The sequence below is a fragment of the Dreissena polymorpha genome, chromosome 1 (assembly GCF_020536995.1).
Source record: "Dreissena polymorpha isolate Duluth1 chromosome 1, UMN_Dpol_1.0, whole genome shotgun sequence".
NCBI classification, from domain to species: Eukaryota; Metazoa; Mollusca; class Bivalvia; order Myida; family Dreissenidae; genus Dreissena; species Dreissena polymorpha.
Genome location: NC_068355.1, coordinates 109425092 through 109444151, shown reverse-complemented (window position 1 = coordinate 109444151; position 19060 = coordinate 109425092). Strand labels below are relative to the sequence as shown.

The window sequence follows — 19060 nt, the reverse complement described above, 5'->3', positions numbered from 1 at the left end:
AAACCAGGTTTTCAATTTGAAAAAAATGTCTGATAAAGAAAGACAAATAAAACTGAACTGACTGTTTGTAATTAACCCCCTTTGTTTGCGACCTTGACCTTGGACCTTGAACAAATGTGCCAAATGATTTTAAAATCTCCCAATGAATGACATAGTTATGGCCCGGAAAAGCTCATTTATGGCCATTTTTGACCTTTGAACTCAAAGTGAGACCTTGACCTTTGATATATCGACGTAATTCTTTCTCGTGACACACCGTCTAATGATGGTGAACAAATGTGCCAAATGAGTTTAAAATCTCACAATGAACAACAAAGTTATGGCCCGGACAAGCTTGTTCCGCCCGCCTGCCAAACTGCCCGCCCGCCCGCCGACATTCGCCAATCTAATAGCCAGTTTTTTGCGTCCGAAAACCTGGTTAGAAATTAAGCTTAACAAGATGTGTTGTGAAACACTATGTCCCCGTATTTGACGTTTGACCTTAAAGGATGACCTTGACCCTTCACGACAAAATGTGCAGCTCCATGAGATACACATGCATGTCAAATATAAAATTGCTAGCTTCAATTTTGCAGAAGTGACATTACATGAGCAAATTAGACCCATATATTTGACCTTGAAGGATGACCTTGACCTTTCACCACTCAAAATGTGCAGCTCCATGAGATACACATGCATGCCAATTATCAAGTTGCTATCTTCAATATTGCAAAAGTACTCATAAAATGAGCGATTTTGGCCACATATATTTGACCTCTGACCTTGAAGGATGATCTTGACCTTTCACCACTCAAAATGTGCAGCTCCATGAGATACACACGCATGCCAAATATCAAGTTGCTATCTTGAATATTGAAATATTGCAAAAGTGTACATTAAATGAGTGATTTTGACCCATATATTTGACCTTTGACCTTGAAAGATGACCTTGACCTCAAAATGTGCAGCTCCATGAGATACATATTCATGCCCAATATCAAGTTGCTATCTTTAATATTGCAAAAGTGATTGCAAATGTTAAAGTTGGCGCAAACCAACAGACCAACAGACAGGGCAAAAACAATATGTCCCCTACTACTATAGTGAGGGACATAAAAATAGAAGAAATACCGTAGGGAAAAAACGTTAAGGTGTCAAATTGCTGATTTAGTGATTATTGGTATTTTAATGTTCGAGTAAGTATGTGAAAATGTGGTATCGCTGGTTGTAAAAGTGTGATCGCAAGTGGAGCGATCATTGATATTAAAAGTCATGTAAAAGTGTGATCGCAAGTGGAGCGATCATTGATATTAAAAGAGTCATGTAAAAGTGTGATTGCAAGAGGAGCGATCATTGATATTAAAATGGTCATGTAAAAGTGTGTTCGCAAGTGGAGCGATCATTGATATTTTAAAAGTCATGTAAAAGTGTGATCGCAAGTGTAGCGATAATTGATATTTAAAGAGTCATGTAAAAGTGTGATCGCAAGTGAATTGATTATTGATATTAAAAGAGTCATGAAAAAGTGTGAAAGCAAGTGGAGCGATAATTGATATTAACCCTTTCCCACTCAGAGGCAAAGTGAAAATGGCTTTGTGGAAACAGCTTAAAACCAGATTAGCCTGCGAGTAACTCACAGTCTGTTTAGGTTTTATGCTGTTTGCTGCTCATCCGCATCTAAGAGTTGGAAATGAAGCCTTTAAAACCTGAATTTAGAAAGCAAGGTCTTTAATAAAATTTAACTTTCTAAGGGACTACAAATGTGTCAAAATACGTAAGTGGTAAAGGGTTAAAAGAGTCATGTTAAAGTATAGCCGGTTTCCACGAGTGAATAGGTGTTTATTCGGGGTTTGTGGCTACCACCGGCTGTATTTTTCTTTTTAACGCTGCGGCCATTATATTCCACTTTTTTACTTGTTTAATATATTAAATAGATCTGTTCGTGAATACTTTATGCATTCTATTACATTTTTTAGATGTTTATTGGGAGGCACAATATATTGGAATCATGTCATTAAACTTCAGTTTAATGTGTTGTTTAATAGTTGCAGTCATAAAATAACGCTTTTTTTCAAAAAATAGATCAGCTAATAAAATTAAAAATGGCATTTCCAATGTCATAGTTCAAGCACATTTCTATCAAAGAGCTGTAAACAGTAAACTCAATAAAATTATACTCATAATTTATTGTATTTTTTATGTCTTTATTGTAAAGTATTGTATATTTGACAAAGCTTGTTTGACTCATTTTATACCTGTAAGTCAAGTAGTCAACTTCTTACAAATATTCATAGGAAATAGGTCAAATTGTTTCATCTCAATTCCCAAAATCTGCATCACTTTTTATTATTTTATTGCATGTATTGAAAAGATACTATTTTAGGGACTGTGCTAACCTTTTCTCAGTTTTGAACACTTGAAGTCTGTTTTGAAGTCCATTCTGTGCAACTCTGTTTCCACAGCGTTTATCACACTTACATCGTGAATTGCACTCATATACCCTGAAAATATAATTACTTATTATACCTGTGATTGATTCTATGCATACAAACAAGAAATGCGTTTGTCAGAAACACTATGTCCCCTAATGCGCCGCTTTGAAGCTATATATTTGACATTTGACCTTGAAGGATGACCTTGACCTTTCACCACTCAAAATGTGCAGCTCCATGAGATACATATTCATGCCAAATATCAAGTTGCTATCTTCAATATTGCAAAAGTTAGGGCAAATGTTAAAGTTTGATGCAAACACACAAACAAACAAACAAACCAACAGAAAGGGCAAAAACACTATAGTGGTGGGGGACATAATAATAATCATGACCTTAGAAACAGGACTTAAAACATGTGCGTAAAGTGTTGACCCAAATAAGCCTGTTCCTGATTATCGCAAAAAAGAGACCGGTACTTAAAAAAGGTACAGATCAAAACACCACAGTTAAATTTTTGCTTCAAAGATCGGCAGTTAAATAGTTTTTTCATTTGTATGCAATCCATGAACATAAGTAAATTATACATGCAAAACTGGCATAAAATAGTGCTGTGGTTCTTTGTCTAACAAGTTTGTGTCTATAGACAGACAGACCTCCATGGTGAATCCAGTACACCCTCTACTTTAACTCTCTCTGGTAATGATAAATATGTACAACAATCAATAGTTCTTTACCCAGATGACAGCAGTTGTTTCCTCAGTCGCCTGTGCAAGTACCCTGCATCTGGGATTGGTTCCCCACGATTGTTCACAGCAGACGATTCTACAGTCAGCTGCTGACAGGCGCATTTAGAACGAACCTGGTGTATGACAGTGAGAGCAGTGTTATGACATGATCTAACCTGGAGTATGACAGTAAGAGCAGTGTTATGGCATGATCTACCCTGGTATATAACAGTGAGAGCAGTGTGATGACCTAGTCTATCCTGGTGTATGACAGTAAGAGCAGTGTTATAACATGATCTACCCTGGTGTATGACAGTGAGAGCAGTTTAATGACATGGTCTACCCTGGTATATGACAGTGAGAGCATTGTTATGACATGATCTACCGTGGTATATGACAGTGAGAGCAGTGTTATGGCATGAACTACCTTGGTGTATGACAGTAAGAGCAGTGTTATGACATGATCTACCCTGGTGTATGACAGTGAGAGACGTTTTATGGCATGATCTACCCTGGAGTATGACAGTGTTGAGCAGTTTTCTGACATGATCATCCCTGGTGTATGACAGTGAGAGAAGTGTTATGGCATGGTCTACCCTGGTGTGTAACAGTGAGAGTAGTTTTCTGACATGATCAACCATGATGTATGACAGTGAGAGCAGTGTTATGAAATGATCTACCCTGGTATATGACAGTGAGAGCAGTGTTATGTCATGATCTACCCTAATGTATGACAGTGAGAGCAGTGTACTGGCATGATCTACCTTGGTTTATGACAGGGAGAGCAGTGTTATGGCATGATCTACCATAGTATATGACAGTGAGAGCTGTGTTATGACACGGTCTATCCTGGTATATGACAGTGAGAGCAGTGTACTGGCATGATCTACATTTGTATATGACAGTGAGAGCAGTGTTATGGCATGATCTACCCTGATGTATGACTGTGAGAGCAGTGTTATGACACGGTCTACCCTGGTATATGACAGTGGGAGCTGTGTTATGACATGATCTACCGTGGTATATGACAGTGAGAGCAGTGTTATGGCATGATCTACATTGGTGTATGACAGTGAGAGGAGTGTTATGACATAATCTACTCTGGTGTATGACAGTGAGAGCAGTGTTATGACATGATCTACCCTGATGTATGACAGTGAGAGAAGTTTTATGGCATGATCTACCCTGGTGTATGACAGTGAAAGAAGTGTTATGTCATGATCTACCCTGGTGTGTAACAGTGAGAGTAGTTTTCTGACATGATCAACCCTGATGTATGACAGAGAGAGCAGTGTTATGACATGATCTACCCTGGTATATGACAGTGAGAGCAGTGTTATGTCATGATCTACCCTGGTGTATGACAGTGAGAGCAGTGTACTGGCATGATCTACCTTGGTTTATGACAGTGAGAGCAGTGTTATGACATGATCTACCCTGGTGTATGACAGTGAGAGCAGTGTACTGACATGATCTACCTTGGTTTATGACAGTGAGAGCAGTGTTATGACACGGTCTACCCTGGTGTATGACAGTGAGAGCAGTGTACTGGCATGATCTACCTTGGTTTATGACAGTGAGAGCAGTGTTATGACATGATCTACCCTGGTGTATGACTGTGAGAGCAGTGTTTTTACACGGTCTACCCTGGTATATGACAGTGGGAGCAGTGTTATGACATTATCTTCCGTGGTATATGACAGTGAGAGCAGTGTTATGGCATGATTTACCTTGGTGTATGACAGTGAGAGTAGTGTTATGACATGATCTACTATGGTGTATGACAGTAAGAGCAGTGTTATGACATGATCTACCATGATGTATGACAGTGAGATAAGTTTTATGGCATGATCTACAATAGTGTATGACAGCGAGAGGAGTGATATGACATGATCTACTCTGGTGTATGACAGTGAGAGCAGTGTTATGACATGATCTACCCTGATGTATGACAGTGAGAGAAGTTTTATGGCATGATCTACATTGGTGTATGACAGCAAGAGAAGTGATATGACATGATCTACTCTGGTGTATGACAGTGAGAGCAGTGTTATGACATGATCTACCCTGATGTATGACAGTGAGAGAAGTTTTATGGCATGATCTACCCTGGTGTATGACAGTGAGAGAAGTGTTATGTCATGATCTACCCTGGTGTGTGACAGTGAGAGTAGTTTTCTGACATGATCAACCCTGATGTATGACAGAGAGAGCAGTGTTATGACATGATCTACCCTGGTATATGACAGTGAGAGCAGTGTTATATCATGATCTACCCTGGTGTATGACAGTGAGAGCAGTGTACTGGCATGATCGACCTTGGTTTATGACAGTGAGAGCAGTGTAATGACATTATCTACCCTGATGTATGACAGAGAGAGCAGTGTTATGACATGATCTACCCTGGTATATGACAGTGAGAGCAGTGTAATGTCATGATCTACCCTGGTTTATGACAGTAAGAGCAGTGTACTGGCATGATCTACCTTGGTTAATGACAGTGAGAGCAGTGTTATGACATGATCTACCCTGGTGTATGACTGTGACTGTGAGAGCAGTGTTTTGACACGGTCTACCCTGGTATATGACAGTGGGAGCAGTGTTATGACATGATCTACCGTGGTATATGACAGTGCAAGCAGTGTTATGGCATGATTTACCTTGGTGTATGACAGTGAGAGTAGTGTTATGACATGATCTACTCTGGTGTATGACAGTAAGAGCAGTGTTATGACATGATCTACCATGATGTATGACAGTGAGAGATTTTAATGGCATGATCTACCCTGGTGTTCGACAGTGAGAGCAGATTTCTGACATGATCAACCCTGTTTTATGACAGTGAGAGAAGTGTTATGGCATGATCTACCATGGTGTGTGACAGTGACAGTAGTTTTCTGACATGATCAACCCTGATGCATGACAGTGAGAGAAGTGTTATGATATGATCAACCCAGGTGTATGAGAGTGAGAGCAGTGTTATGACATGATCTACCCTGGTGTATGACAGTGAGAGCAGTGTTATGACATGATCTACCCTGGTGTATGACAGTGAGAGCTGTGTTATAACATGATCTACCCTGGTGTATGACAATGAGAGCAGTGTTATGGTATGATATTCGCTGGTGTATGACATTGAGAGCAGTGTTCTGATATTATCTACCCTGCTGTATGACAGTGAGAGCAGTATTATGGCATTATCCACCCTGGTGTATGACAGTGGGAGCAGTGTTATGACCTGATCTATCCTGGTATATGACAGTGAGAGCAGTGTTATGACATGATCTACCCTGGTGTATGACAGTGAGAGCAGTGTCATGACATGATCTTCCCTGCTGTATGACAGTGAGAGCAGTGTTATGACATGATCTATCCTGATGTATGACAGTAAGAGCAGTGTTATGACATGATCTACCCTGGTGTATGACAGTGAGAGCAGTGTTATGACATGATCTTCCCTGCTGTATGACAGTGAGAGCAGTGTTATGACATGATCTACGCTGGCTCTATTCCAGAGCCTTTAAATGCAGGGATACCATTGCGCCTGAAGTTGCAACTGTTTTAGGACTGACACATGTGGTCATGTAACACAACTATGGATCAATTAGGAGCGACACATGTGGTCATGTGACAGAACTATGGATATATTAGGAGCGACACATGTGGTCATGTGTCAGAACTATGGATCAATTAGGAGTAACACATGTGGTCATATAACACAACTATGGATCAATCAGGAGTGACACATGTGGTCATGTGACAGAACTTTGGATCAATTAGGAGTGACACATGTGGTCATGTGACAGAACTATGGATCAATTAGGAGTGACACATGTGGTCATGTGACAGAACTATGGATCAATAAGGAGTGACACATGTGGTCATGTTACAAACCTATGGATCAATTAGGAATGACACATGTGGTCATGTGACAGAACTATGGACCAATTAAGAGTGACACATGTGGTCATGTAACAGAACTATGGATCAAATTTAAAGTAGGTCAGAATCTTTCATTTGATTGTCATCCATTAAAAGGGTTTTCAAATGTGAAAATTTCATGTTTTACATGTGTTTTTAGAGATTTTAAGTTTAGAAGGGGCCCTAACTCAGTCAGTTGGCGTCTTTAGTTGAGATAGAAAAATAACTGAACCCAATCCATGAGTGTAAAATTTAACCATGTTAACAACAACAAACATCAAACTATTTTCACTAATGTTTTTGTATTTATACGAGTATTTCAGTTAGTATATCCATAAAACCTATCACATTTAATTTAAACAAAAAATACAGAACTGTAACCAAGTAGCAAACTAATTTTGAACATAAACCAAATGTCAGCTTTATACACTTGAAACCTGATAGCTCAAATTTGGGGGGACCGACACCAAAAGTTCGAGCCATTGGGAATTCGAGCCAACTGATTTTTTATATACCTTTGTTTACTAACATGAATCTGCAATAAATCTTCATCTCCAGTTGAAAAAGTATTCATACTGCCTAAACTCCTGACTACTTTTTGCATTTGAATTAACAAAAGCAAAATATTTACTTAATATTTGTATTAATTAATATTTTAAAACCGTACTGTAACACATGCAATCAAACAAACAATATATAATTAATTATATCAGCATTTTTTTAAGTAGCACATTTATGGGTACATGTAAGAAACACCACAAAGAAACAACACGTGCAAAAGCACCCTATACACATTGCTGACATATTAAACAGCTACATGTATTTATGCATTTGCTTGTGTGTTTTTTTGTTTGTTGATAAAGAGTGACATGATTTTTAGTCTGTTTGTGTTCATGAGTTGTTGTCAAGAGACAAAGTTTTCTATTACATCAAGTTGACATTGTAGATGCTGTGAGTCTTCTCGAGATATTTCCGGGTTACATTTATCATTTCCATGGCTGACTTCATGAGCATGGTGCGGTGTCTTCAAAATGGTGTCTTTAAATCAAATAATTGAGACGATGACTCATTTGCAACCGGTGTGACATCAATTATGGAGCTCTTAATTAATATATGTGAACCCATAGCCAAACAAACAAAAGAACATGTTTAAATTGTGACCCGGACTCTGAATACAGTTCGAACCATCTGATAATTTGTACCTCGCAAATTTGTGCCATCTGGCAGGACTTTATATGAACATATACCAATAAAAAATGGGTGCTTCGAGGAGAGTTCGAGCAAACCAGAAATTCATGCCAAGCAAGTTTGAGCCATCAGGATTTGACTGTATATAGAGTTACTCAAGGGTGAAAACAGATATACTAATGCACTTACAAAATATATAGGCCCCTCTCAAAATTATTTTAAGCCCATGCTCAGAAAATCAGATTTAGGCTTGTGCTATCTATCTCAATGGTTTTGTGGGAAAGTCAAAGTATATGAGAACACCTCATTTGAAAATGCCAGTTCCTTTTTTTGTTGCTTTATAATCCTGTTTTTGATATTCTAAAACTACTTAAGACTAAGTATTGATTTTCTAACACTACTTATGACCAAGTTTTGATATTATACCACTATAAAACCCGATTTATGATATTCTAGAAAGACTTAAGACTGTTTTTTGATATTCTACCACTAAGAAGGACCTTTTTCATATTCTCTGTGTTTGATATTCTACCACTAATGAGGACCATTTTTATATTCTCTGTGTTTGATATTCTACCACTAATGAGGACCATTTTTATATTTTCTGTGTTTGATATTCTACCACTAATTAGGACACTTTATATTCTCTGTTTGATATTCTACCACTATTTTGGACACTTTTTATATTCTCTGTGTTTGATATTCTACCATAAATAAGAACCATTTTTTATATTCTCTGTGTTTGATATTCTACCACTAATTATGGACACTTTTTATATTCTCTGTGTTTGATTTTCTACCATTAATGAGAACCATTTTTTACATTCTCTGTGTTTGATATCACCACTAATTAGGACTTTTTTTTTTATTCCTCCAATATCAAAGAAGTGTTTGAAAAGATTTTTGTATCTCACAAGAAAACCAATACTAGATCAGGTTTACCAAATTTTCATATGCATATTATTAACTATTGTGAACATCAGACAAATAAATTCAATAAATAAAGAAATCATTATTATCTCTAATTAATAGAATATTTCACACTTAAGTTCAAAAGAAACAAACTAGCGCGTTACCCTGCAATTGTCTTTACAGTCACAGCAAACAAGGAAATTTGGGTCCAGGTTGAGCTTCACCCATGTCACAGGGATCCTCTGGTAGGAGTATTCCACGTTGTCAGGTTGTTCGGCGTCAACTTCGTTCACACACAAGATCACAACATTCTCCTTGCCGTAGGAGATGTCCTTGATGTCACAGAAAGTCTGAATCATATCTTGTACATTAATATCTTTTTATTTTAAAACAGTTAAGGTAGTAATGTTCAATACAAATGACCTTGTTGTCACGAATTGTCTGAAAGAAAAATAACAATGTGAGTATTTCCCAGGCATTTGAAAAAGAGCTGTTGATCAAACAGACTTGCTACCTATACAGGGTTGGATTTTGTTTTGCCATATTTAAACATGTTATAAAGGTTTAAATTGTTAGGTTTTCCGCATTTTGTTTGATTGCAGTTGTTATGTTTGTGGTGTTTTCAATAAATATCCTATTTTCATGAAAACATTTTTTCCCTCCATTCCATATAAGTTTTGTCAGACCGCCTTGGACTAGACTATAATGAACAACTGTAAACAGACAAAAGTCCAGGAAAAGACTCAATATGAATTACAAGGCGATTGAACAAAATTATATGTTCATAAATAGACTTGAAACAATTGATCTGACTTTATTAAAGATAGGTTGACAAATGCTGGCCTAAATGAGTGATATCTATATTAGTCAATTCAGTTCATTAAGGGCACTTTCAAGTGTGATATCTATATAAGTCAATTCAGATCATTAAGGACGCGTTCAAGAGTGATATCTATATTGGTCAATTGAGATCATTAAGGGCACTTTCAAGTGTGATATCTATATTAGTCAGTTCAGATCATTAAGGGCACTTTCAAGAATGATATCTATATTGGTCAGTTCAGATCATTAAAGGCACTTTTAAGTGTGAAATCTATATTAGTGAGTTAAGATCATTAAGGGCACTTTCAAGAGTGATGTCTATATAAGTCAATTCAGATCATTAAGGACACTTTAAAGAGTGATGTCTATATAAGTCAATTCAGATCATAAAGGGTACTTTCAAAAGTGATGTCTATATTAGTCAGTTCAGATCATTAAGGACACTTTAAAGAGTGATATCTATATTAGTCAGTTCAGATCATTAAGGGTACTTTCAAAAGTGATGTCTATATTAGTCAGTTCAGATCATTAAGGACACTTTAAAGAGTGATATATATATTAGTCAGTTCAGATCATTAAAGGCACTTTCAAGTGTGTGAGGAGTTATTCAGACAGTAATCAAAATGTGCCATGTTATTATACCCACAGAAATACAATTGCCGATGATTTACCTTGAACTTGTTATTTCAACATATCTTGTCAAAATCATCACACAAGTGCAGACAATGTTGACTCAAGAGGGATAATTTTAACAAACATACAAACATATACTATCTGATTTTACATGCAATATAATATCTTTGGACTAAACCTGTTTGAGAAGAAATGTGTTTAAGTCAACATTAACAATGTGACATCTGGTGCTAGGCCAGCTTTGACAAACTTGGTAAAGACCACTACCTGATGTTTCATACTATAGCAAAATTACTTTACAATCATGTCGACAACAACATTCAAATAGCTATGATATTTAGTATGAACCATCAGATATAATTGAATTTTATAGTGCATTTTATGAGTTGTACTAAACTTGTGATTGTTTGGATTGAGAATTATGTCAATGTAATAAACTTGACTTGTATTTTAGATAGGTTGTGCTTGTTTAAATGAAAATGATGTTGGTGTTAAAAGTAGGTTTGCTAAGCTAAACATCAGCTTATGGGTTATTTAGTACATATACATGCATGAACAATATCATTGCTTTCCACAGATTTGTTCAGACGCAACTGGGCCTTTAGGAGTAGATTAGGGAGCCTCCTCCCAACGTTGATTCTTTTATCTTTATCATGTAAAAATTAAATTATTTGGTGCGTTACAACTCAGAAAAACAGCTACATTGATAACAATAAATTTTTACTTTGTATCCAGCCTTTTCTGCATAGCTAGGTTACTACAATCACGACTAGATCGACTACCCAATTATTGGGCAATTATATCAGCATAAACTCACCTCGATCTATTATTGCATACTTACCACTTTTCACGTCTCTATGGATTACATAATAATCCCAATTAACATTTTAAAAACAAATTGTTGTGAATATTTGCAATAAAAGTGCTCAAGAATTGTATAGACATAATCATGGTCATTTCTCTAAAGTATCAAATTAATTTTGGCATATGTTACTAATTTAAGATTAAATAGACGTCCAATCTGCACAGGGTTATTCCACCATGCGATGTGTGGGCATTGTGTACTGTTCAAATTCTATTACAAAGCAACAAATGAATTTTAATTAAGATTCATGCAACATGTTTAAGAAGTTTCCTAAAAATCAGGAGAAAGTTAAAAATAAATTAATAAATATACCAAGATTTGTTTGTATTTAACAAATATTTATCTTTTGTGTAATATATGTATATTGGTTTGGTTCTCATTTGTATCTTAATAGCAATTCTTGTAAAAATAAATATTGTTATTTTGAAGGTTAAAAAATAGTCTCTTCAAAGGGGCAAAAATAACAAATAAACTTTATTTAAGCCCCTTATGCTAAAATTCCTAAAATAATGTTCACATGTCGTAACAAGAAGTTTATCATAACAGGAATCAACTCAAACTGCACATTTGTTAACTATGAAATACCTGGCACAAACAACAGAAGGCCACTGGCAATAAAACTCGATTGTGGAATGTTATTGTGTTTTCCAACTTCAAGCTATTCTGTACCATTTTTATGATGTTAATATATATAACATGAATATCATTACCTCACTGACATATTAATTACAAATACGTTTGATTGTACCAGGGGTTTCTCTTCAGAAAATTGTTCAAGAATTTTATTTTTAAATTATTTATTAATATTTACCTTTACAGGGTTGAATTCATTATAGAGACGGAGCTCAGGGTCGCGGCAGAAGAGGTCAATGGCCAGTTGGCTGTCCAATTCTTGCAGGTAGCGGTCCAGTTCCATGAGGTTACGGAGGCGTCGGCCGCAAGGGGCGCGATAGAACACCACATGTGTATCGTACGGCTTAATTTTTGCCAAATGCCTGGAGGGAGTGGACGTAACACAACATGTATTGACCAGAGTCATTCACATATTTGGCAATGCCTTATTGATTCAAGAACTTAAATCCAAGGAACCAAATAAGTGAATAAATTGGGCTAAGAAAAAGCGTCACCATTATTTGCCACAGTATAAAAGCCCATTGCCTCCATTGAGATGTGTCACAACTGAGCGATTACGGTTGTTAAACTGTGAATGGGTCATTTGGAATATATTATATTTTGATTATATAGTTTAGTAACCTGAGGCTTAAGATGGAATAGACTACACTAATGTTAAACTGGGCAACCAGAATTAAGAATGCTTGTTAGTCTTTTTTGGCATTCTATTCATTTAACGCAAATATCTTCATATGATTTTTTTTTCTCATAATAGAAGATAAAAGGGCTTAAAATAATGTGTACACAGGGTGATATGAAAAAGTGCACGTAAATAACTTTAAAAGTGTATTCAGTATATGATTACCCATGGTTTACCTTTCCCATCCAAAGAAGAGTGGTATAAGAAGTGGGTTGTTTCCCTTGAACTTCTCTGGGATGTCAGCCATGTCCCCCAAACATTTCCTGTCACAGAGGTGTTTCACTTAAATTTATCCAGAGCTCCAGATAAGCCTTTAGCCAAAAAGGAATTTTATCCCTACATAGTTTTTGTTTGTGGAAATTTGACCACTTGTCAAAGATGTGTTTTGCTGCAATATATATGACATGTTTGCACATCATGCCCTAGGTGTGTAATGATGTACTGTGTGCATTTCTTGCAAGAAACCCATATTTCTTGATGCACTTGTATTTTTTTGTATTCATATGTTGCATCTGTCTTCTTTGTATTGCTATTCACCGATTTACAGTAGAAGCAAATTATCAATCCAATTAGTTAGTGGGGGCCGCTGGGAGGATGCAGTTTATAATAGCAACATAGTTTTACAACAGGGATGCATTGCAGATACTTCCAAATTCATAGTATATTTATAACTTTTATATCAAATAAAGGTATTTTCTCCATGCAAATGCTCTGAAGCTTTATTTCTTTAAAGACTAGCAAGCAACAAGTTGAAACAGTAGTTAAGACGAAATATCAAGTCAGCTTTTACGCCAACTTTGCCTTCTTTTTACTGACTTTGAAACATCAGATTATCATGATATCCTGTCTATAAGCAAAATTGTGTAAAAAAAAGGAGATATTTCTTTAGATTAAATATTAAACCGCTAAGCTCAGAAAATAAAAATACTACTTACCCATTTTCTTTCTTGTTTTGCCAGCTGATGGAACGATATGGTCAAGTCTGGTCCCAAGCGACTCCAAATCTGAAATATTGTCCCAACCTCAGGATTAAGGAAAGTGGATTTTTTTAAGATGCACTTTCTTGTGCAAATTATCAATTTACTTGGCATAAATCAAACAAACACTTTATAGCGTAATTTAATTTATTAATGCCATCCAGTACTGAAAAGGACCAACTGGAGCATGTTCAACATTTTTGTACTACATTTGCTTTTCAAAAACTCTCCCGCTTAACAATTGTACACCTAAATAGGTCTTTTTTATCTAAGCCATGCCCCGTGCATCCTGACTGAGTTGAAAAAAAGGCAATCTTAAAAAATTATAGTATGTCCCTCTTCCAAATAAAAATTTCATACAGTGTGATCATTATACCCAATAGCTGTCAACCATAGGATATTTGACTTTCAATTTCACAAATCATTTCACACAAAATACAGTTGTCATCCTTGGTATGATTATATAATTATAACAAGAGCCATGTTAACATGGCCATCCCCGCCGAAATGTGTTTGCTTGTATGAGAACATTTGTTTCATAGAGTAGAATAATATTTGTAAAATATGGCACCTGTGTCATCTATTTATATTTCAAGGATCAATTAGTTATATAGTGTTGTAGTTATGCTGTAGAGAATAAAATATGTGGAAATGAAATAAAGGGAGATAATTCAAAAACTAAGGTAGATAGAGTAATGGTATTGGGTCAATGCACTCTTCCTAGTTATCATCTGTTTAAATTTGAAGTTTCAAGTTAATCACTTCTGTAGATTTAGAGTTAATCCCTTCAGCAGATTTAGAGTTATGCTCCTGACAAATGTACTAGCCCGAACCTAATGTCTACAGTTCGTTGCCCTGTTCCGACGTTTCACCGGTTCCGATGGAATCCGAATGTACTTTCAGTAAATAGCGGCGGCCACAAAGCGAAAGTTGTTTCGTTTTACACGCACACGTGCCATTGTTGAACAAGCAGTACATGATTGATGAAATCTTTATCTTAGGTAACAAAATCCCAAATACTTTATGGCAGGTTAACTTTTTTACTTGATTGAAAATCGGAAAAATGACGTTTTGAATAATGAGTTTCATGTACAAAATTTCTTGGGCATGGCTGGGAAAATTTTATAGTGCAGAAGTTATTGCACAGGTACAGACAACATATGTTAAAAATATGATGTAAATCAATATCTGTTATCTGAATGAAATTATAACAAAAATAAATGGATAACTTTTTGCCAGTTCCGATGAATTTGACGTAAAATTGAGTGGTGAGGCTCCTCAGTGACAATGAGCAAATTCCTGCAATTTTACAGTTTTTGATAAACTTTTAACTATTTTTTGTTGTATTGTCAGTTGCTCAGACTCCGGTTACATTTCAGTAACCTATTTATGTTCGTCTGTCTGTCTGTCCATTTTTTTATATGAAAGAGATTATTGAAATATTTCCAACACATGGCGGTATGCATGTTGATATAGACTCCTATGGCCCAAACAATAAATATTGACTAAGCAGGCATTGACATCCGATATCACCATGCTTTTTCTATCATTTTCTGTTTCTCTTTTATTAAATGTATTCTCTTTTTCTTAAACAGGAATATGGGACAAATTAGGCTTTATAACAGTGGGTCAGACTGCAGGACTCCACGTAATAGTAAAATACAGTTCCCGGAAGCAAGCTCAACATTTGAGCCCAGCACAGTAAAAAAGCTACAAAAATAACTTTGACATATAAGAGGGGATACAGAGAATCACCTGGTAAATTGATTAGAGTGAAAGAGGCCTTAGAAGATGTAGAAAGAGGTATTCCTTTAACAAGAGCTGATAGGAACCATGATTTGTCAGAAAGTTTCAGAGGATCCAGATGGTTTGGTTCAATGTGATATATGCGACACTTGGATCCATGTTTCTTGTATTCCCGAAGACCATGACTATGATAAGGCTGCTTTAACCTCTGAAAGATTATAATAATTTTGCCATTTGTTTGTCAATTAAATAAAATATGCACTGTTGTAACTTTGCTGGAATAGTTTACTGTGACATTGTACAATATACACCAAGTCTTGTATGCTTAAGATATTGTTAATGTGTGTCCATAGTTGTGTTAAATTTTCAGCTGGAGTGCTTGTATCAGAAATGAGCCTACTTTGTATTATGTAGCTACATGTAATAATTGTAATAAAGATAAAAAACCAACATAAGTCATAGTAATGGTTCATATGTTTTTTTATTGAAGGACAATGCACATAATTATATGTACAAATGTACTTTTGTTTTGCGTCATTTTTTTTACATCTCTTGTATCTTCATTGCCTCCTTCTCGGGCATACTATCTATGGCATCAGAGATGATATTAAAGTCATTATCTGCACAGGTTATGATGTAGTCACATGGAATGACCACACCCCCACCTGTTGCTTCCGGGGCTGGCCAGGGCGCAAAGCTAGGGCAGTGCTCTCCAGTGGCTAAAGCAGTGATTTTACCCTCTGATTCTATGATATTTCTGAATGCACCAGCTAGTCCTCTTGGCACATGGCCTATGGGAAATATTAAGAAACGACTTTGGTCTGTTACATTCTGTCTCATTTCTGGAGGAAAGTCCTCAATAGGTGGAATCATCCACACTAATGCTGCATTTTCATCATGTAGATTTGTATATTCTAAGTCCACACATTTAACTCGGTATGCATTGGAGGCCTTATTTTGAATTGGTGATTGCCTTTCATAACGCTATCTTCATTTTCGTACCTAAACATGGTGCCTATTTCCCAATAGTTGTCCAAATATTATTTCTGCAGCATATTAAGACGTTTTGCATTCCCCTAATTTACCTCTTTTAGTGATTTTTACGGGTTAGTAAAAATAACGATGAACCGTCGGAACTTAAAAGAGGCACCGGAACAGGGCAACATAGTGCGATGTAAATATTTATAAATCTGAGAACAACTATTTTGAACTTCAGGTTAATCTTTTGTGATTATTTAGGCAAGTAATTGGTCGACCTATCCCAGCATAAACATTCTTTATTATTGAATGTTTTGATACAATTTTGCCTGTCGATGTCAAAATCCCGTCGGAACAGGGCAACGAACTGTACTAGACCATGAATGACATAGCAAATGAACACAATTGTGTCATGTAACGATTTAATCAAGATTTATCAGTAAATAATCAGTGAACAACAGATTTTTTTTGCATAGAGTAAAATAATAAAATAACCCTTTCTTTGCTTTTCTTCGTCACATTCAAGCCTTGGGAATACTCCTATAAATATGAGGTCGATTTACATCGTAAGCGGGGTAGCTTTCGTCTAATTATTTGGACTAGCCTTGGGAACTGACTCGATTTTCCATCTAGGATAAAATTGACGTTTCGTGTCAGTTAAGCGTCGGATTCTTTTTCATTAACTGATTTGTCGGACAAAAATCCGAACTTGAACAAAGCCATTCTTTAAATTACATTATCTTGTCTGCTACGCAAAAATGTTCATAGACGATACCGATTTTCGAAGGATGTCGTAGAATCATGCTCTACAGTTTTACGACACTGCAGAATTTATCATTAATATTCATGACAACTTGAAACAAGCAATTTCTGCAGGAAGCTCTCCTTTGCGTCTAAAAATAGCGATGAATCATGTGAATGCTTCGCGTTTATTTAAATACACTAGTTTTGTTTTAATGTAAATAACGGATACAAGAGTAATTTTACACATTAAAGGTAAAGATTTTCACAGCAGTTATTTATAGTTATATGAATCAGTATAGATTTTTTATGTACGACCAGTCGGACAAGCTTGCCCGCAGTTTTACTAGCCCGACCACCGATCTTACTAGACAATGTCTGTCGGACGTGCCTTAGTGTCGAACCCTGGTAGATTTATTGTTATGCTCCGGACAAAAATTTACTTTGAAATTATATAAAGGGAGATAATGCAAAAACTAAGGTAGATGGAGTTATGGTTCTTGGTCACTGCACTTCTACTAGCTGCCATCTGTTTATATTCTAAGTTTAAAGTAAATCCATTGAATAGATTTGGAGTTGTGCTCTGGACAAAGTTTCAGACGGAAGGACAGACAGACGGACAGAGACTATTACTATATCCCCTTCCGAAATTTCGGTGGGGATAATAATAATGTAGTATCAAAGTACCACAAGAGCTATGTAACAGGTAAGACAGACGACCCCTACCTGGTTTATGTTGTTGGATCCAGACTCAATAGTTTCAATTAATTATGTAACCATAGCATCAACAATTAAGATCTGATAAACAGGAGTTGGTCAAAGTGGCAACATATACCCACCTACACTACATTTACTTTCATGTGGAAAGTTGTTACAATGAAAAATTGGACCCTGGGGTGTAGCCGTTTTGACTCCAAGGACATATATTGAACAAAGCATGTAGAGGACCATACAAATATGCTTCATACTAAATATTTGAGAGTTGGGCTTGGAGTAAAAAGGGCAACTATATACAAACAATAATGTTAAAGAATTTTTAAGTTGAGACAAGACTTTGCTTTTTTATTTGCACTCTAGGTTGATACAAAATTTACATGCTGCTTCTATGTAACTGAGAAAAATGGGGGGGGGGGGGTGATATTGACATTGACCTGATATACTCCAAATACAATCCCATGCTAGGTCACTACTTCATTAAGATTGGTCAATACAAACTTGAGTTATTTACTGTATACAAGCTGTTTGGCCCCGCCTGCCTGCCCTTTCAACTACATTCTAATACACATGCCATGCCACAATCTAATAACTGAAACTGAAATTATGTGCATTTTCCCATGTGGCCCAATATGCACACACCAATTTTAATCCAACAATGAAGTTTTGGTTATCACAGGATCCACATTTCAGTTTTTAATTATTTATGTTACCATAGCAACCAGTATTTTGGTCAGACAAAAATAAATAAATATCTTGCATATTCCCTTTTGGGGGACCCTTATCCACAAATTGAGTTGTATCCACCAATATTAGAAGAAGCAAAGTACTTTTTAATAATCACAGGATATAGATTTTAGTTTTCACTTTTTTATGTTACCATAGCAACCACAAATTTTGCCTGACAAGCAAACTGAAATAACATTCATAGTCCCCACAAGGCCTTCCATTCACAAAAACAAAGCTTAATAATGTTTTGAGTTGTCGCAGGAACCAGATTATTATTTTTTTTGACAAATAAGCTGGGAGTTAACACACTGACTGCTAGTGAAAACATTTGGAGAATTCAGATGACAATGTTTTATTTCATTCTGCATTAGAATTCAGATGAC

The 19060-nt window shown here is 36.1% G+C and overlaps 1 protein-coding gene and 1 long non-coding RNA gene across 2 annotated transcripts in view; one reads left to right on the top strand and one right to left on the bottom strand.

Moving 5' to 3' along the window:
* The window catches only part of LOC127844126 (histone-lysine N-methyltransferase SETDB1-like), a 37158-nt gene that overhangs the window by 11210 nt on the left and 6888 nt on the right, over positions 1–19060 (bottom strand). The window contains exons 3-8 of the mRNA XM_052374171.1: positions 13728–13796; positions 12969–13074; positions 12292–12475; positions 9325–9492; positions 3149–3273; positions 2376–2480 (exon numbers count right to left, since the gene is read on the bottom strand). Of these exons, the coding sequence (XP_052230131.1) occupies positions 2376–2480; positions 3149–3273; positions 9325–9492; positions 12292–12475; positions 12969–13074; positions 13728–13796 (757 nt within the window). The remainder of the gene's footprint in view (positions 1–2375; positions 2481–3148; positions 3274–9324; positions 9493–12291; positions 12476–12968; positions 13075–13727; positions 13797–19060) is intronic.
* On the top strand, positions 14617–15970 carry LOC127844184 (uncharacterized). Its single transcript, XR_008032598.1, has 2 exons — positions 14617–14770; positions 15365–15970. It is a non-coding gene; the product is annotated as an uncharacterized LOC127844184 (long non-coding RNA).